Below are 16,385 nucleotides of genomic sequence, written 5' to 3'. Positions count from 1 at the left end.
CCGGCCAAGCCAACTCCGCCAGCTCGACGCTCTCAGACAGCATTCGCGCCCACCTCAACAATGCGGCCCTCAATGCGCCTCCCTGTGCGGGAGGCAAACTTTATCTGTTCTAGCTGCAGAATTCAAGCCACTCCTCGTATCTCGCCGGTCGGTCAAGTTCGCCGTTATGCCTCCGACTCCTCCACTGGAGTCCTCGAGCGCGCTCGGCGCAAGCTTTGGGGGCACCGACAAGCCCCCAGGTCCAGCAGACCCCTATTCTGGAAGTCAGATCATGCCTGGAGCTGGTATGAGTCCCGGAGAGCCGGAGCCAGAGGAAGGATTCAGTCTTGAAGAGGGTCAAGCACGATCTAAAGAAATTGATGAGAACCTGACCTGGGAGGGGATGCCCAAGATTGGTTTCCTCAAGGAGAAAGAATGGCGTCTTCAGGGTTCGAAAAGGAAAGCCGACAGAGTCAAACCGTACGTTCGATCCAAGTTTCCAATTCGATGTCCCTGCATCATGGTTTGATTTCTCAACAGCTTTGCTGACAATGTCCTTCTTGATTGATTGAACAGGTGGTACCACAACCCACGGCCTTTACCGTATATGCAGGCTGCGCATCAAGCTGCCGTGGAGATTGGTTTGATGCAAATGTTGGGGGACAAGGTCACTGTTGCTAGCAAACCGCACACCAGCCAAGAGCTCCAAGCCCAGCTCAAGTCGGTTAAGATCGAAGGTCAGTCAGGCAACTGGGGCGAACGTCTCCGTTTCCCCGACATTGAAACAATGGAATCCCTTCTACGCGATGCGGCAGGGCCTATGGACGGCGAAGCCGGTGAAATCGCTTTCCAGCAGAAATTGAAGAAGATTGCTAGCGAGCAGGAAAGTCGCCTGTATAGCGCAGAGTCCAAGGGCCAGATGCAGAAACGCCTCGGTTCCCTGTCGCTGGCTGATGGAAACATCAAGTTTGTTGTTCGTATTCCCCTTGGACCTTTTCATAACCGACATCACTAACAGCCACATCTCAGTTCTTCGCCCGCCTCTCCAAATTGATGTCTCAGCACATTCCTGACTACATCGTCACCTCTTCCGCTACCACCGGAGATGTCTTCCGCGCACAGGAGGCACTTCGCAAAAAGACTACCAGATTGACGCCTGTGCTTCTCCATAAGATTATGGACAATAACGGTGCCACTGAGCTGCCTAACGTCAAGATTGTTGACGTCCGCCAGACTCGCCACGACAACGATGAAGATCTTGGCCGCAAGAAGGCTATTGTTTCTGCCCTGTACAAGGATGGTTTGATCACCAAGAGCCTGGGCCAGAAACTCCCGCCCTGGAAGCAGGCTAAGAAGACCGAGCTGAATGCCTAGGCCTCTCTTCATATTATGTAGAATTTTGGAGGCATCCTTTTTCCTTTATCTGAGAGCAATCTTTTGTATATTAGAATTGTTTATTGAATTGCATTTTTTGTTATCGAGTTCAAATAATTGTACATGTTAATTTTGGAATGTACAGTATGTATGTCTGCTACCAGTCTACCCGCCCAATATAAAAAGCTGTAGTCACCATCAATCATTGAAGAACATCAAAAGCCTTGTGAACTCCGGAAATAAAACTCCACCCACGACTGTGTGTCAAATTGAAAAGCAAAGACACTCCATTCAGGTCTAATGTCTACCTCTGCGCAGCAGAAAGATAGCACACCCTCAGGTCATGATATAGAAAATCCTCTGGTCATGAAATCACTACTCTTGGACCCGCCGGTCTTCTTGGAGAAAAGACTGTCGAGATTCTCATTCCCGCCCATCATCTTCCGGCGCTTCTTCTTCTCATTCTCCCTCCGCCAACACACGAGCAGTGAGCGAAGAAGTAGCAGCGTTCTTGATTCCATTGCCAGAACCAGTATTAGACACTGGTGCGGAAGTGTTGATTCGGCTTTTGGAATCTGATGATTGTTTAGGTACTACCAAGTCAGCGGGCTCTATGGTACCGGGAACATCAGTCATGCCCTCGGCGGTGGCATTCTTCTTGCGCTTCTTTGAGCCGGGGGCTTTTTTGAGTGAGTGTGTGAGGCCTTGTTCAGCAAGTTTCTGGCCTCGCGCCATCAGACGTTGCTTGTCTTCTTTTTTGGTGGTAAGGATGTTAATGATGTTCTCTTCGGTGTAAGGATTCGTTGCACTAGCACACATAGATTAGCCACTATTCTCACTTTGTATCCAAGGCGTGATTCTTACCTGCAAGCACTTGTCGCCTTTAAGCTGTCGGATAGCCTCCTCCGCAAATACATGCCCACACGGCACCAGGTACACAGACTTCACATTCGGGCCCAACGGCTTTGCGGTGATCGGGCAGATCCAGCCCTCGCGGCGCTCACGGGGCGCATGAGCACGGCCTGACGGGTGCTCCGTGAGTTCGGTATCAACTTCAAACTTCAACTCTACCACATCCCGGAGCGACTTCACTCGCCCGCACAGGATCTCTTCGCAGTCGGCCTTGGAGCTGATGCCCTCAACATCGTCGCCGGGGAGCAGGAACTGGAGTATAGCATCCTTGTTGTAAAGATTCCCCACGGAGTCTGAGACAATTGGCCGGGATAGCGACTTGTGCGAGAGAGGACAGGTAGTCCAGGAGTGTTCTTGTTGTTCGCGCTGGGTCTCTTTTACTTGCGCCGTGCTCGGGGCACGGGCTGCTTCGCGGACAAGCTCACGGCGAGTTGGAATACTAAAAGTCTTTGTGTTAAAATGCTTGAGTCTGTAGCACATTTATAGCAGAGTCACTCACCTGCCACCGTCATTACCCATGTTTGCGATGCGGTTGATGAAAGATGCTCCCACTTCGCCACGATAAAGTTGGAAAGATAGCGTGCTGACTCAGCAGTGATTAGATCCAGCCCGGGCCCGCTATCAACAGCTGGCCAGAAGCTCTCTCCGCACCTCCACAAACAAAGCTCAATGCCTCAAGCATGAGACTCCCCCAGTCGTTATTGTTGCTAGCTGCCGCTGGGTCGGCGGCTCAGGCTAGTAGTGACAAGCCTGTCCGTCCCCGTGGCTTGGGCCCAGAATGTGAGTATCTGAGCCCTGACTTAGATCTCCACTAGTGTTACTGCAGCGGGTTCACCTAGCAGTGGTCTATGATAGACAATTGATCCTTTTTATCTTGGCTCCTTGGATATTATACTAATGTAGTATTCTTAGTTGCCAAATTCTACCAGGATTTGACGACATTCACCTGTATTTCGAATCCCTCGGTCAAAATCCCCTTCTCGGCCGTCAACGATGACTACTGTGACTGTCCCGACGGAAGCGACGAGCCTGGCACGTCTGCCTGCGCACATATCTCGCGCAATTCGCCGCTAACGGTGGCCGACCGGCCTGGGAATAGCGATTTGGACACTGCACTCGCCCTCCCGGGATTCTACTGCAAAAACAAGGGCCACCGGCCATCATACGTTCCATTCCAGCGTGTCAACGATGGTATCTGTGATTATGAGGAGTGCTGTGATGGTAGCGACGAGTGGGCTCGCGTTGGAGGCATAAAGTGTGAAGACCGATGCAAGGAGATTGGCAAGCAATGGAGGAAGCAGGAGGAGCAGAACCAAAAGTCGATGACTGCTGCCCTGAGGAAGAAGAAGGATCTTCTTGTCGATGCTGGTCGCCAGCAGCAGGAAATTGAGGATCATATCGCTGCGCTAGAGGCAGAGGTTCATGGCGCTGAGCTCAAGGAACAGAACCTCGAGGCTGATCTGAAGCTCGCCCAGGAGCAGGACCGTAAGGTGGTTCGTACTGGAAAGGGCAAGGGTAAAGGTAAAGGCAAGGTCAGCGCCCTTGCCAACTTGGCCAAGGGCCGTGTTGATGAGCTACGCAATGCGTTGGTCGATGTGCGTCGCCAGCGGGATGAAGCCCGCGAGCGGGTGAAGGAGCTCGAGGATATTCTGGCTAAGGTCAAGGTGGAATATAACCCCAACTTCAATGACGAGGGTGTCAAACGTGCGGTTCGTAGCTATGAGGACTATGCTGCTCGTGAGCAAGGCACCGAGGATGCGAACGGTGCCGTGGACCGCGACTTAGACGAGATTGCCAAGGCCGACGGCGAGGAAAATGGTATTAACTGGGAGCATTGGGAAAACGAGGAGGATGGATGCAATGACTCGGATCTAGGTGAGTTATTCTTTGGTTTCTTGTGCAACCTACTGTAGCTTACTAACTGCCAAATGTAGTGTACAAGCTCGCTGCTTATCTCCCACCATCCCTGGTCAGCTTCATTGAAGACAGGGTGATTTCTGTCAAGAGCTATCTTGAAGAAAAGGGCATTCTGCCGAAGGCCGATGCAGACTCTTCATCGGAATCTAAGGCTGTGACCCAGGCACGCGACGCCCTGAAGACCGCACAAGATTCTGTTACAAGCCTCAAGAACAAGCTACGCGACCAGCGTGCCGACCTTGAGCAAGACTATGGTCCCGGCTCGATCTTCCGCGCACTCAAGGGGGTTTGTATCACCCAGGATGCGGGTGAGTACAGGTACGAGCATTGCTTCCTTGAGTCGACCAAGCAGAACCAGAGGAAGGGAAGCAATTCTGTGTCCATGGGCAAGTTCTCGAATGTTGGCACCACGAGCGTGGAAGAAGTCAACACGGCTGGCGAGGTCGTCAATGTCGAGAAGATGACGATTGAGTATAATCGCGGCCAGTCTTGCTGGAATGGACCTAATCGGTCGACCAAGGTCATTTTGGAGTGCGGTGAGGAGAACAAGATCTTGAAGACAGCGGAAGAGGAGAAGTGCGTGTACTCCATGCTTGTTACATCGCCAGCTGCATGTGCAGGTGGTGAGGCAGGTAATGATGCACCACGCTCGAAAGATGAGCTGTGACGGCCACGATAAATCCAGAGATCAGCTGTTACATATGTATTGAATGTTTATTTCATACGCATCCCTATAGTTGGAATGGGTTGCAATTTGAGCGCTTTGTACTTCTTTCTTGTTCCTTAGCATTGAAGTCAAAATTTGTTTCTCCCGGGGTCAGTGACCTAGGTTCAGGTCGATGCACTGTATGTGTAAGGTCCCACAGTCAACCCTGCCCAAAACGATTGTAAGAACCGGCTGGTGCAATGGCATGAATCTCGAGGCTGCGTGTTGTTCGAGGCCAACACCGATTACATGAACAGGATCAAATCACACCTGCTTACTGGAGCATAGAGATACTACAAAAGATCACAGATAGCAATACAACCACATTTGTACTTGGCTGGAGACTAAATCACAAAAACATACACAAGGTCAGATCAGAACCTATAAAAAAGTAACACCCCATCCACAAGGCTCCAGGCCGTATTATCCCCAATCCAGTATACAATCATCTCGATCATGACCACAATTGAATTATATCATAATCTCGACAATGACGCACCCGCACCCAAGCTAGTTCGACAGCAGTGGGAGCCCGGGTCTGGTATGAGTTGTATTGGAGGAGGATGGCGGTGATGAAGACGTGTGGGCCGGCTTAGTGCTAGAAGGGTAGTTAGTATATCTTTCGCCCCGGGGTCGCATCCCACTCTAAGTAATGGTTATAAGACACGGAATGAGCAAGCAATGACATACCTTGCAGCTGGAGCAAGAGCAGGAGTTGCACTCGCCAGAGCAGCAGTTGCAGGTGCAGGGAGACATGATGGATATAGATGTGGTAGGTAAAGAACCTTGGAAAAGAAGCTTGATAGTAGTGTTTGCTTTGGATATAGGTGGCTTGGATAGAGAATAAAAAAAGTCCAAGGGAAGGATAAGAGGCCTACTTTATACCTCTGAAATCCACGACAGCTACTTTATCCCGATCAATAATAGCGCGCCGCATATTCTATTTTCCCATTCATCCTGCGCCTCCATCCAATCTAAGACGTAGCAACGTCGCCGGGGCGCCCCGTTCACACTCCATCGTATCGCGTGGTCGAGTCAAATGAGCCCAGCCCTGCATCCCACTCGTCGCCCCTCACTAACCCCAATCAACATACCACCTATCATGATCCTCGGTCTATTCTCACGCGCTATGCGCTGTAAAAAGTACTATAACCAGGTTGTTCTACCGCTCGCCAATGAAGCGGAGCCTATCGGGTTCTGCCTATGATGTAAGTTTCTAAAGTCTGAAGCCCCTCTCGTTTAAATATGGCGCAAATACCGCTGAAAGGATTCATCTCCGATGTATTTTCTTACGAATTCTAAATGTTATCTCCCTCGGGGTTTGCTCGGTATGGTACGAACAACATGATCAGGTCAATCAGGCTATGTATATTGTATGAAGTGTATCAGATTGCGTTGTGCTCGGGCCTGGTTCCTGCACAACCAAAAAAAAGAAAAAAAGAAAGATGGCCTATTGGCTTACTCCGTAGGCTGAAGAGGAACCTTGGAAGAATCGAGCAGGGTTCATTTTGTGGAGCAATGACATGCGTTCCAAGGTCGTTTACGCTTTGCTAGATATGGTCATCTTTGCCTATACTATACGTGTAAATTGTTTGCCTTTAGTTCTGGACTGGACATGGTCATACGATGTATACTACTCCGTATATGAAAGGCTATTATGTGGATGTGTGTAAAACATCGAATATAGTAAATATATGGTAGCAGCGACCTTCCCTATTCGTGTCTCAATGTAAATTAAGACCTCATCATGCCACGATGACGGCCACATTTCGGTACGGCGTAGATCTGCAAGCTATCCCTGATCCACTGGTTTCGGGACGGGCCTCTTATTATCTCATAGGAACAGTCATATGTAAAACATACGGACGAGATGTGGACTGTCAGTACCAGAACGTACTAGGATAACGTCGTATTCAGTGGAAAGATGAATAGTCCCCAGCAAGTAAGGGCCAAGTATGCAATTTCTGGCGCCTGCAGCGGTTTCGGGTTCGACTATCATCGTGGCAGCCTATGAGGCGAGGTTTGCACGGATCGGGGACCTTGGAGGAGGGGGGCTATCCGGCCTCATTGGTAGCCCTGGATTACCTGAGATGCATTGTTCATATCCACCCGGTGGAGCCGTGCCAGGTTGTTTCGGCTTTGTTTTTCTTTGCTTTCGGGGTATTTGTGTACTAAAAGTGTATGACGGGCGAGACGCTGGAGTTGCACCTGCATTGTTGGGGTTTGGATTAGCTCCCGAGGTCAGTTTGAGGCATTAGATCATTCCCCTACATACTCCGTACTCCGTAGTGCATTTGCTAATGTCTATTCGAAAAAAAAAAAGAAAAGAAAAGAAACCTTATTATTGCACTGTATACCAAGAGGCGAGATCTAATAACGCTCCCTTTGAGAGGCATACCACTCTGTACAATGTACGTGACATAGAAACGCCTACAATATACATCGTGCGTTTGGGCCTCATATTTTATACGCGCAGACTCCTTGGGATCTGACTGAGAGCTAGAAACAGACCAGCCAGGCACCGAGAAAGTGGAGAGGCTGCCCACTTGGAAGCTCCAAGAGCATATCACAGACCTCTCTGAGGTGCATCATGCATGATTATGATTGGCTCCGATTAGATACTACTCTTCTCGGACTCGTGCAGCATCAAGTCCCGCTTTTTATCGCTTCTTACAATCGACACTGAGCGGCACCGGGTGTTTCGAGGAACGTTTGACGTTGGAGATGGCAAAAAATGCCGCATCGGCAAAACACAGCCGCAGGAGCCGTACGTGAAAGGGTGGGAAGGTTATTTCCATTTCTGGTCACTGTGACGATGTGATGATCACTTAGTGGAGTGTGGTTGGGTTGACAAGAATGCCTGAAATCGTATCAGACAAGATTCTCGGTGACTCGCCTTCCTGGGGTATGCCAACTCCCCCAGATTGTGTTTTTCCATTGATAGGGGGGTTTTACCTAGGTACCTATATTGTATTTACTGAGGTGCTCTGTAGATGCTATGTACGTTGTAGATATATGTTATGTGTCTCTGCTACATGTATTCTCCACTCAGGAGGCGGTTCGGGTATCCAAGTACCTACCTAGGTATGTTGGACATGTTATTAAGCTCACAAGGTTGACCCATACCGATCTGAAGATCCAAGTTTTGGATCTGATGCCCACAAGGTACTTGTTTTAGAAAGAATAAAAGTGGCCGGGCAGCCGCATGTCATTCACTATGGCAAGTGCTCCTATTTCATGACATGACATGCATCCCCGAGTAACATGACCAGGAGCTACCAAACTCAGATATCCTCCGTCTCACTTCACGCTCATCCTTGAAAGGTTCGAATCATCTTGCCCATATGGGTGATTTATTTCTTCTAAAAAGATGGAGGAGTCGGGTCAGCCAGACGTCATCGAAGAAGAGGGTATAACACGTACAGGGCAGTTGCAGGAGCCGGCAGGGCACTGGCAAGAGGAGCCGCAGCTGCATCCGTGATCGCCTATCGTAGTGGTCAGCATTGAAAGGAAAAGGGTGAAATACGATGGGTGACAACCCCGCTATGACCCCGCCATTTCGGAAATCAGGCCAAGGCAAAGCGCGGTTCTTCAAGAATGTGAAGTCACATATATCATGAAAGATGGAACGTTGAAATATAGAAGTGCTTACTCATTTTGTATGGTTGGAGTGGTAAAAACTGGTGAAGCTTTTGGGATTGTGTTGGTTGTGAAAAGGCGAGGTGGGGGGGAGAGAGAGAGGAGAGGGGTCGGGGCTTTATATACTCGTGACTTTCCGGGATACGTCGACTCAGACAACTTGAGTGAATTCTCATTGCTTGCATCTCGTTCCACCGTTACACTTCCGAGCATATTTCTGTCCCCGCTCACACACATAGACAACGCATGCTTCGAGAGCCGTGTCTGCCATCTCGAAATTTATTTGCGTCCTCAAATGACTACTCCTATCGCTTGCATATGCAGAAGTGTAGCTTTACCTATCCAATTGGACTCTGTTACCGACCAATCCAAACTCCAATTATGTCATTGCAACAGCTGTCGAATGGTGACTGGGCAACTATTCTCATCGTATTATCTCCTTCAGCATGAACCACCGAACCTGGATGGGCTCCAGGAATACCAACAGTCCAAACACGTGAGTCGCTTCTTCTGTAGGACATGTGGTGCCCACGTCTTCGCTCGCTTGCAGCCCGAGGGACAGTTTCTAGTTGCCTCAGGGTTGTTGGCAGGAAAGAACGTTCCCTCGGTCCGAGCGGTTGAGCACTGGAAAAGCAGCGATACTGGTGACGGTGGGCTAAGTGCGGTGCTCCCTGGAACTGAGTCCACTGTCACAGGTTGCAGATTAGGTTCTTCAACCAGCATCGAGAGCCCTAACCGAGAATCAACAAACCCGGTAGAATACACATCAACAAGCCAGCATTTGTATGCACGTTGCTTCTGTGGGGGAGTTGAGTTTTATATCACCAAACCGGATGTGTCGTCTTTACAAGCATCCTCGCCATGGCCAGATCTCCTGGTTCCATACCACACCGGTTCTGGGGCGAATCCTAACGATATCAAATGGTGGTTGCGAGATGGTGATACGAAATATATCGCAGGAACCTGTGTCTGCAGCAGCTGTCGATTGAGCAGTGGATTTCCTATCCAGACCTGGGCATTTGTGCCGAAGTCCAACATCTTCAATGCAGACGGTTCACCGCTTGTGTTCAATGCAGGGACCATGCAGCGACATAGAAGTTCACCTGGGGTATATAGGGAATTCTGCAGCTGCTGTGGGGCTACTGCCTTTTGGCACTGTGATGAACGACCACTGCTAATTGATGTGAGTGTGGGTTTGCTTCAGGCAAATGGTGCTCGAGCTGAGGACTGGTTGGAATGGGCCACAGATCGTATCAGCTTTGCTGAGATGGCAGTGCAACATGATTTAATCCATATTCTAGAGGAGGGCCTCAAGATATATTCAAAGAGAAACTAGGAATTGACATCTGAAAGATGCTACAATCCAAGAATGTCATCCCATATACCTCTGCGGGTGTAGTGTATGTACCTAGGTAGTGGTAGTACCCGCGGACATCCACGTGGAAGGTGCGACCAAGTCCAGTCACCGCCTTCCCTCCGCTTGACTTTTTCGGAGATCTTTTTTTTCGCGTGTCGAAATTGGAAATTCTTGATTCTCTCCTCCACGCGTCTGCATTGTTGCTGCTTAACTGCAGCTGTTCAAAATGCCACCTCCATTCCAGTTCAGAGGAAATTCTAACCACCGTGGCTCGCGTCCTAATCCGCGACATGAGTTCACTTTCCGGTATCAGAAACCTGCCACGTCGGACCGACCTTTGTTGTCCTCGAAGAGGGAAAGCCCACCCCAACGGCTTGACAGTGAGACTAAGCCCGAATTCAAGTTTGCTCCGCTTTCTGCTTTGAGCGACAGTGAGGAGGCAGAGATGGACATGTCTGATGAATCCGATGCCGAGCGGCCACGTAAAAGACGTGCGCTAGCCCTCGACGGGCCTCAAGAGACTGCTCCAGCCCCTCCTCCTGTTCCGAAATGGTCGAACCCCGATCCTTACACTGCACTACCTCCTCCGGCCGAAACTACAAACAAAAGGGTGGATGTTGTCAAGTTGATTCGCAAGGCGAGACTTGAGGTTGCCCCAAAGACAGACGAGACGGATGCAGTCAAGCAAAACTCAGACTTCATTTCTCTTGGCATGGGCTTCGAAACAGAAGTTTCTGAGAGTAACGCTCCTGAAAACGCCCCTAAAGGGCCGAAGGCCCAGGAAGCTCTAGATCCCGCCATTGCGAGTCGAAAGCGGACCCGTGATGATGAGCTCAAAGGGTACTCCCGAAAGACCGGAAAGCCTGCCAGCAGGTTCAACTACGATGGATCCGTTATCGATCAATGGAGACCACTTTCCCCAGAGACAGGCACGCCCTGGTTCGAGGGCACCCCAGTTTCCTTGCACGTGGGAACCCAGTCAGTACTATCCTTCGCGCTCTTTCTGTTTTCTCTCTAACATTTAAACCAGGCTGCATAATGAGATTCTCAGCTTCTATCATTGGGCCAAGCCACAGGAATTCGAACACATCGTCCGCGCCGATCTCGTCAATCGATTGGAGACTGTATTCCAACAACGATACCATAACGTTTCAATCCGAGCCTTTGGTTCTTTTGCCTCAGGTCTCTATCTACCTACGGCCGATATTGATCTGGTGCTGCTTTCCAACACATTTTTGCGCACGGGAGTTCGAACATTCGGAGAGAGGAAGGGTCAAATCTATGCGTTTTCGGCTTTCCTCAAGAGCACAAATATTGCTGTTCCAAACTCGATCGAATGCATTGCCTCCGCGCGGGTACCAATTCTCAAGTACGTGGACAAGCTGACTGGGTTGCGAGTGGATTTGTCTTTCGACAATGACAGTGGCTTGATCGCCAATGACACATTCCAGAAATGGAAAACCCAGTATCCAATGATGCCAGTTATCCTAGCCGTGATTAAGCAGTTCTTGTTGATCCGCGGCCTCAACGAAGTGCCGACCGGTGGTCTAGGAGGTTTCTCCATCACTTGCTTGGTAACAAGTCTTCTCCAGCATCTGCCCCAGGGCCATATGCAGCCGAACCTTGCAACAATCTTGCTTGATTTCTTCAATTTCTACGGGAAGCAATTCTCCTATGATAGGCTGGCAATCCGGATGGACCCTCCAGGCTATTTCAACAAGGTGAGTGGATTTTACTTCGCATTACTTATCAACTAGCCGGCTAATCATGTCAAACAGGGCTATTACTTCGGCAATCCCGATCGTCTCACAATCGAAGATCCCAATAACCGAGACAACGATATTTCAGGTGGCACGAAGGAAATTGGGTTGATTTTCCGAGCCTTTTCTAATGCCCATACTGCCTTGAAGAATCGCATGGAATATCTCGCACTTGTCCAAGGATCGAACAAGAGCATTCTTGAACCCATCATTGCGGCTAACTTTGATGAATACATCGAGCAACGCTTCCAACTCCGTCAGGTGTTCATGACAGAGGATAGATTCGCTCGTTACAGGGAGTCTCCGCCTCCACCGCCGCCGGGATCCCCTCCTGCTAACGGAACCTCCCCTCCACCTCCCCCTCCTACCGACGGAGCTCACTCTCCCTTGCTAGCACCCCCAGCGCCCCCAGCTCGCAAGCCTGCCAAAAAGCCCAAGTCGAAGTTGAAGGGCACGAAATCGGAGCCAGAAGATATTTCCTCTGATGAAGCACCGGGACCCGAAGCAAAGTCTGCCAAAACTCGGAAGGGAGAAACAAGACGTCAGTTGTGTCAGGAGCGCGCAGCTAGACTCAAACGCTTGAGGCCCGACCTCAAGAAACTCCCCAATACCCTCAGCCTCCGCCAAGCTCGCCGCCATGCAGGTTACGAGACCGATGAGCAGATGAATGCGGACTTGGACAGGAGAGAGAAACTTCTCGCCTCGGCCTAATTTTGAGCCTCCACTTCCACGCCCGCAACGACTTTCATTTGGTTTCAGTTTGTATGCTTTTATTTTGTATGATGATACCCCTTACTTCGAATGGTTTGGTGATTTGCACGGGGAAGAGAGGAGGGATGTTTGCGATGGCGGGATGGTGTAGTTGGTGATACCTTCGCGTATGCTTCTGCTTTTCGATGGCGAGAAGCGCAGCGAATGACTGGTGGAAATCGAGAATGAGCATTCTTCTTTGAGCTTGAGACGAAAAACAGTGACTTACTATTTAGGATTCTCTCCCGGATTCCGACTTCGCCAGAATCTGTTGACTTGTCCCTTGGTTGCGATTGATTAGGGTTGTTCGGATGTTGAAATCTGTTTCCGATCATATCTGATCGAGAGCCAGATTCAATGTGGATAGCCTCGGCAATCTCAAACCCTGGATGACCTTGTTTTCAAGATCTGTTCTAGTCGATCCGGCATTTCAACGTCTAATGCCTTCCCGGCACACCCTCGGCAAGCACCTAGTTCTTGCAGTCCTTTGTCCCTACATGGGATGATGTTAGTGATTTCAATGAAACCCCCGATGATCATGGATTCGCGCCCAACGTGTGTCTATGTTTGTTGGCGTTTATTTTTCTTTCTTTTCCCTTCGCCCTCTCCTTCCCATGCCTTCTCACCCAGAGAGCGCTACATGCGACTTCTGGGAGAGGACAGCATCAGGAGCCTGGGCTTGGGACTAGACGCCGAACTCGCATTTCTTCTATCGGACGGTGGGCCCATTTCCACGTGCTGCTGAGTCCCTTCCTGCCTGCTTAGGTGCGAATATTCGTCTAACCCAGATCGATGGAAATACATAGGAGTTACGAGAAAACACTAGGAGACGCCATAAAGGTGTATCTCAATGCATTCATGAAGTTCTGTTTCTGACTATGCAAGCTGCTTTTCCACATCGGACGGTGGCGTCAGCATAGGATCCTCCCTAATAGCCGTATCAGATATAGAGAGAGATGGCTTCCGTCCTGTTCTCTCCTCGGCCTCGATCCTCCGCACAGCAGCGATATGCTCCTCGGATAACGAATTCACAAAGTCTGGCCCTGGACTGGCCCAGGCATAATCAACCCACTCTGTACCTAATATATCCCGAATTTCTCGTGCCAGCTGCAAGATATGAACTCCGCGCGCATGAGACCAGGCACGGTCTGTGATAAGGCCCTCCTGGGGCGTGAGAATATTCGACGCCGCGGGAACATCACCCGGCGGAACATCCAGGCTAGGAGTTGACAGTCCAGGCGATTTCAACTTAGTATCGAAGTACGAGGCATCGTCGTCCTCACTCCAATTTTCCAGTCCATCGACAATACTGTGCCACACGCGCAAAGTCTCGTCCAGCTCAGCGATATTACTAACGCCCATAACGCTGACACCCAGTCTCCTGCCGGTGCCCATACTGGCCACAGACAAGAACCCAGGATCAGCGTCCGCAGAACGAGCAAGTGGTGCGCCGAGACCACCAGCCCGCGCACCAACACGCAGCCACGCCTCCAGCGCAAACCGAATCGCAACAACCTCAAGCTTCTCTCCATGCCCCGAAGCAAAATCCGCAGCACTACGAATAGCACTCCGCAGGGCATTAGGAGCAGGATGGAAATCGCCCATCGAGCCAATAGGCACGCCGTCACGACGAAGCAATCCCATTCCCAGCGGGGATGCGTTCGGAACAACATCAACGCCAGCAGCAAGCAGCCTGGGCAGGGCGTGCGAGTGTAGCCGCGTATTCTGCAAAGTGAAGTTGGCATACGACATAACGATATCAAGCGGCTCACCCGTCTCGCGGAGAACCGTCTCTGCCAGCTCACTGAGCGTGTCGACCGGATAGCCGGAGATACCGACGTAGCGTAGCACGCCCTCTTCATCGCGGAGACGGCGCAGCTCCCGCACTGCTATGACCACTTCTGCAGCCGTCACGAACTCCACGTCGTGGCAGTACACTACGTCCAGGTAGTCTGTGTGTAGGCGTTGCAGACTGCGTCGCACGCTGTGTCTGATCCATTGCGGCGAGTAGTCGAATGAGGAGCCGGTTATGCGCCCGACTTTTGTGAGAAGGTGGTATGTCTCCCGTGGGAAGTTGGTTTGTACGGTTTCTGTTGCCAGGGCGCGGCCGAGGAGTTCTTCTGCGGGGCCGTAGTAAGGGGATGTGTCGAAGGCGCGCACACCGCGTGATAGTGCGCGTTGGACGAGTTCTGTTGTTGGGAGGGCGTAAGGGTCGGCGTTATATTGGGAATTGAAGGTTGCGGTGCCCATTATCAGCGGCGGCAGGGCCGCGGACAGTGGGGTGGAGGGGCGCATGGCGTATGGTCTGGGAGGCCAATCTTGTCAATGCTGAAGAGTTGGCTATGAATGCGTGAGTGATCTCCTATAGATCGGTCGGTAAAAACTTTTTAATGTTAAGTGCAGTGCCTGGATTTTCTCCAAAAAAAAAATAGAACCCCCCTTCGGCTCCGCTCCGGATGGCGCCATGGCGGGGATTATCCCACCCGCATATCGGGGCATGTGGCCACAGCCTGATCGGCTTTGTGTGACATATTCTCTTTTTGTAGGTCTTATTTGAGATGCGTGGTTCGAATGTCCCCTTGATAGAAGTAGGGTACATACCTAGGTAGGTACAGGGACAACGTGAAGATGTTCCTGGCAAGGCGGCGGTGGCAAAAAAGGGAAAAAGTCAAGTGCAGATTCCGATAACTATATTGTACGTAGGTACGATATAGATGTGCGAAGAATACACAGTAAATGAGTCTAGATCGGACATTACACAAGTTAATGCAAATATATAGCTATTGTACATGAATCCTTTCCGGGTGAGAGTGGAGAAGGTCAACGGAACGCGGCGCATCACAGATGATATACACAGACCGAAAGGTCGATGAGAAGGTCGGGAATAGACACTTCCACGTCCAACCGGAGATGATGCCCAGGAAAGGGATTCAGGGCCCATCTTAAAATATCAGAGAGAAAGACCCAATCTAGAAAATCAAGGCGTCTTTCAACAACCCAAACGCCATGCTATGCCAAAACAAGAAAGACGAGCAGATCAAAAACAAAGAAGCCGGCTGAAGTCGGAGGCTTCTATCGCAGGAAAGCGTAGATGTGCTCGTAGGGAAACCGGGAGGGAAACCGGAGGGCCGGGCAACCGGAGAACCGCACTGATTTTGTCATGTTCATTTATCCTTGTAGACCTTGGGGTTCCAGCCTTCCTTCAATTCCTTGTCGTGCGCAGCTTTGCGCTCGATCTCGCGGAACTCCATCTCCAGCCGCTCGCGTGCACGTAGAATTTTGCTTTGCAAGTAGAAGCTGCCGCCCTTTTCGGGGTTGTTCGTGTCGAAGAGTTTCTTGAATCGGGACATGATATGTTCGAGGTCGTGTTCCCCGGAGGCCGGGGGCTTGACGTTCAGGATTTTGCAGGCTTCGTCGATGGTTACGCTCGAGGTGGTACCGGATTTGCCGGCTGCCTTTTGCTGGCCAGCATATTTGCCGGATGCCTGGGCTTGTTTGTAGGCTTCGGCGAAGGCGCGGCCGAAGACCCGGGCTCCAGTCACGACGACTTGAGAGACGATGCGATGAGCCTAGAAAAATTATTAGTTTAAATTTTAAGAATGGGAAAAATAAGGAGATCGATGGACATACCATTGAGAAAGTGCCGTAGAGGAGGCGATCACGAAGTTAACGGTTGAAGGAAGAAAGAGAGAAGGGGAAAATTTCGGCTGCGGGTTTTAGCGTCGGGAGCTGTCCAGGCACGGGCAGGAGGAGTATAGAGAACAGTTGTATGTACATAGTAAGGTTAATTTGAGATTAAGATAATTTATGAAGTAGTTATTATTGTTCTTCTATATGTAGATCTTCATTCTAAAAAAGAATAAAAGCCAATATCGGAACAATATCAGCAATATCACACCCTTTCACAACATATACCGAGAGTCACATGCCCTCAAGTTCGATCTCCCCGCAGATCTTCTTTGGACCGAACATGAACGAACAACCATATAAA

General features: G+C 50.4%; 7 protein-coding genes across 7 annotated transcripts; 4 read left to right on the top strand and 3 right to left on the bottom strand.

Annotated features, from left to right (window-relative positions):
- Positions 1-166: 166 nt before the first annotated feature.
- Positions 167-1,353, top strand: N7519_005628 (mitochondrial 54S ribosomal mL50 protein; the record flags this gene model as incomplete). The annotated part of the gene is made up of 3 exons (XM_057292404.1): positions 167-459; positions 556-952; positions 1,009-1,353. 3 exons carry the CDS (start codon positions 167-169, stop codon positions 1,351-1,353), a joined length of 1,035 nt encoding a protein of 344 aa, XP_057147215.1.
- A 459-nt stretch (positions 1,354-1,812) lies between these two features.
- On the bottom strand, positions 1,813-2,784 carry N7519_005627 (uncharacterized protein; the record flags this gene model as incomplete). Its single annotated transcript, XM_057292403.1, has 3 exons — positions 1,813-2,161; positions 2,228-2,704; positions 2,765-2,784. The coding sequence occupies 3 exons, from the start codon at positions 2,782-2,784 to the stop codon at positions 1,813-1,815; spliced, it is 846 nt and encodes a 281-aa protein (XP_057147214.1).
- Positions 2,785-2,945: 161 nt separating this feature from the next.
- Positions 2,946-4,849, top strand: N7519_005626 (uncharacterized protein; the record flags this gene model as incomplete). Its single annotated transcript, XM_057292402.1, has 3 exons — positions 2,946-3,045; positions 3,178-4,140; positions 4,200-4,849. The coding sequence occupies 3 exons, from the start codon at positions 2,946-2,948 to the stop codon at positions 4,847-4,849; spliced, it is 1,713 nt and encodes a 570-aa protein (XP_057147213.1).
- A 4,124-nt stretch (positions 4,850-8,973) lies between these two features.
- On the top strand, positions 8,974-9,863 carry N7519_005625 (GFA family protein; the record flags this gene model as incomplete). Its single annotated transcript, XM_057292401.1, has 2 exons — positions 8,974-9,023; positions 9,044-9,863. The coding sequence occupies 2 exons, from the start codon at positions 8,974-8,976 to the stop codon at positions 9,861-9,863; spliced, it is 870 nt and encodes a 289-aa protein (XP_057147212.1).
- Positions 9,864-10,110: 247 nt separating this feature from the next.
- N7519_005624 (putative topoisomerase family protein TRF4) lies at positions 10,111-12,355 on the top strand (the record flags this gene model as incomplete). The annotated part of the gene is made up of 3 exons (XM_057292400.1): positions 10,111-10,862; positions 10,915-11,605; positions 11,663-12,355. 3 exons carry the CDS (start codon positions 10,111-10,113, stop codon positions 12,353-12,355), a joined length of 2,136 nt encoding a protein of 711 aa, XP_057147211.1.
- A 915-nt stretch (positions 12,356-13,270) lies between these two features.
- On the bottom strand, positions 13,271-14,689 carry N7519_005623 (D-arabinose 1-dehydrogenase (NAD(P)(+)) ARA2; the record flags this gene model as incomplete). Its single annotated transcript, XM_057292399.1, has 1 exon — positions 13,271-14,689. The coding sequence occupies one exon, from the start codon at positions 14,687-14,689 to the stop codon at positions 13,271-13,273; it is 1,419 nt and encodes a 472-aa protein (XP_057147210.1).
- Positions 14,690-15,558: 869 nt separating this feature from the next.
- On the bottom strand, positions 15,559-16,027 carry N7519_005622 (import motor complex subunit PAM16; the record flags this gene model as incomplete). The annotated part of the gene is made up of 2 exons (XM_057292398.1): positions 15,559-15,963; positions 16,025-16,027. The coding sequence occupies 2 exons, from the start codon at positions 16,025-16,027 to the stop codon at positions 15,559-15,561; spliced, it is 408 nt and encodes a 135-aa protein (XP_057147209.1).
- Between the last annotated feature and the right edge of the window lie 358 nt (positions 16,028-16,385).

Source organism: Penicillium mononematosum (assembly GCF_028829835.1).
Source record: "Penicillium mononematosum strain IBT 11891 chromosome Unknown utg000003l:1.0-8172316.0:1.0-8177699.0, whole genome shotgun sequence".
Classification (NCBI taxonomy): domain Eukaryota; kingdom Fungi; phylum Ascomycota; class Eurotiomycetes; order Eurotiales; family Aspergillaceae; genus Penicillium; species Penicillium mononematosum.
Note: the sequence above shows the minus strand (reverse complement) of the source record. Positions and strands in the feature narration are given on the sequence as shown.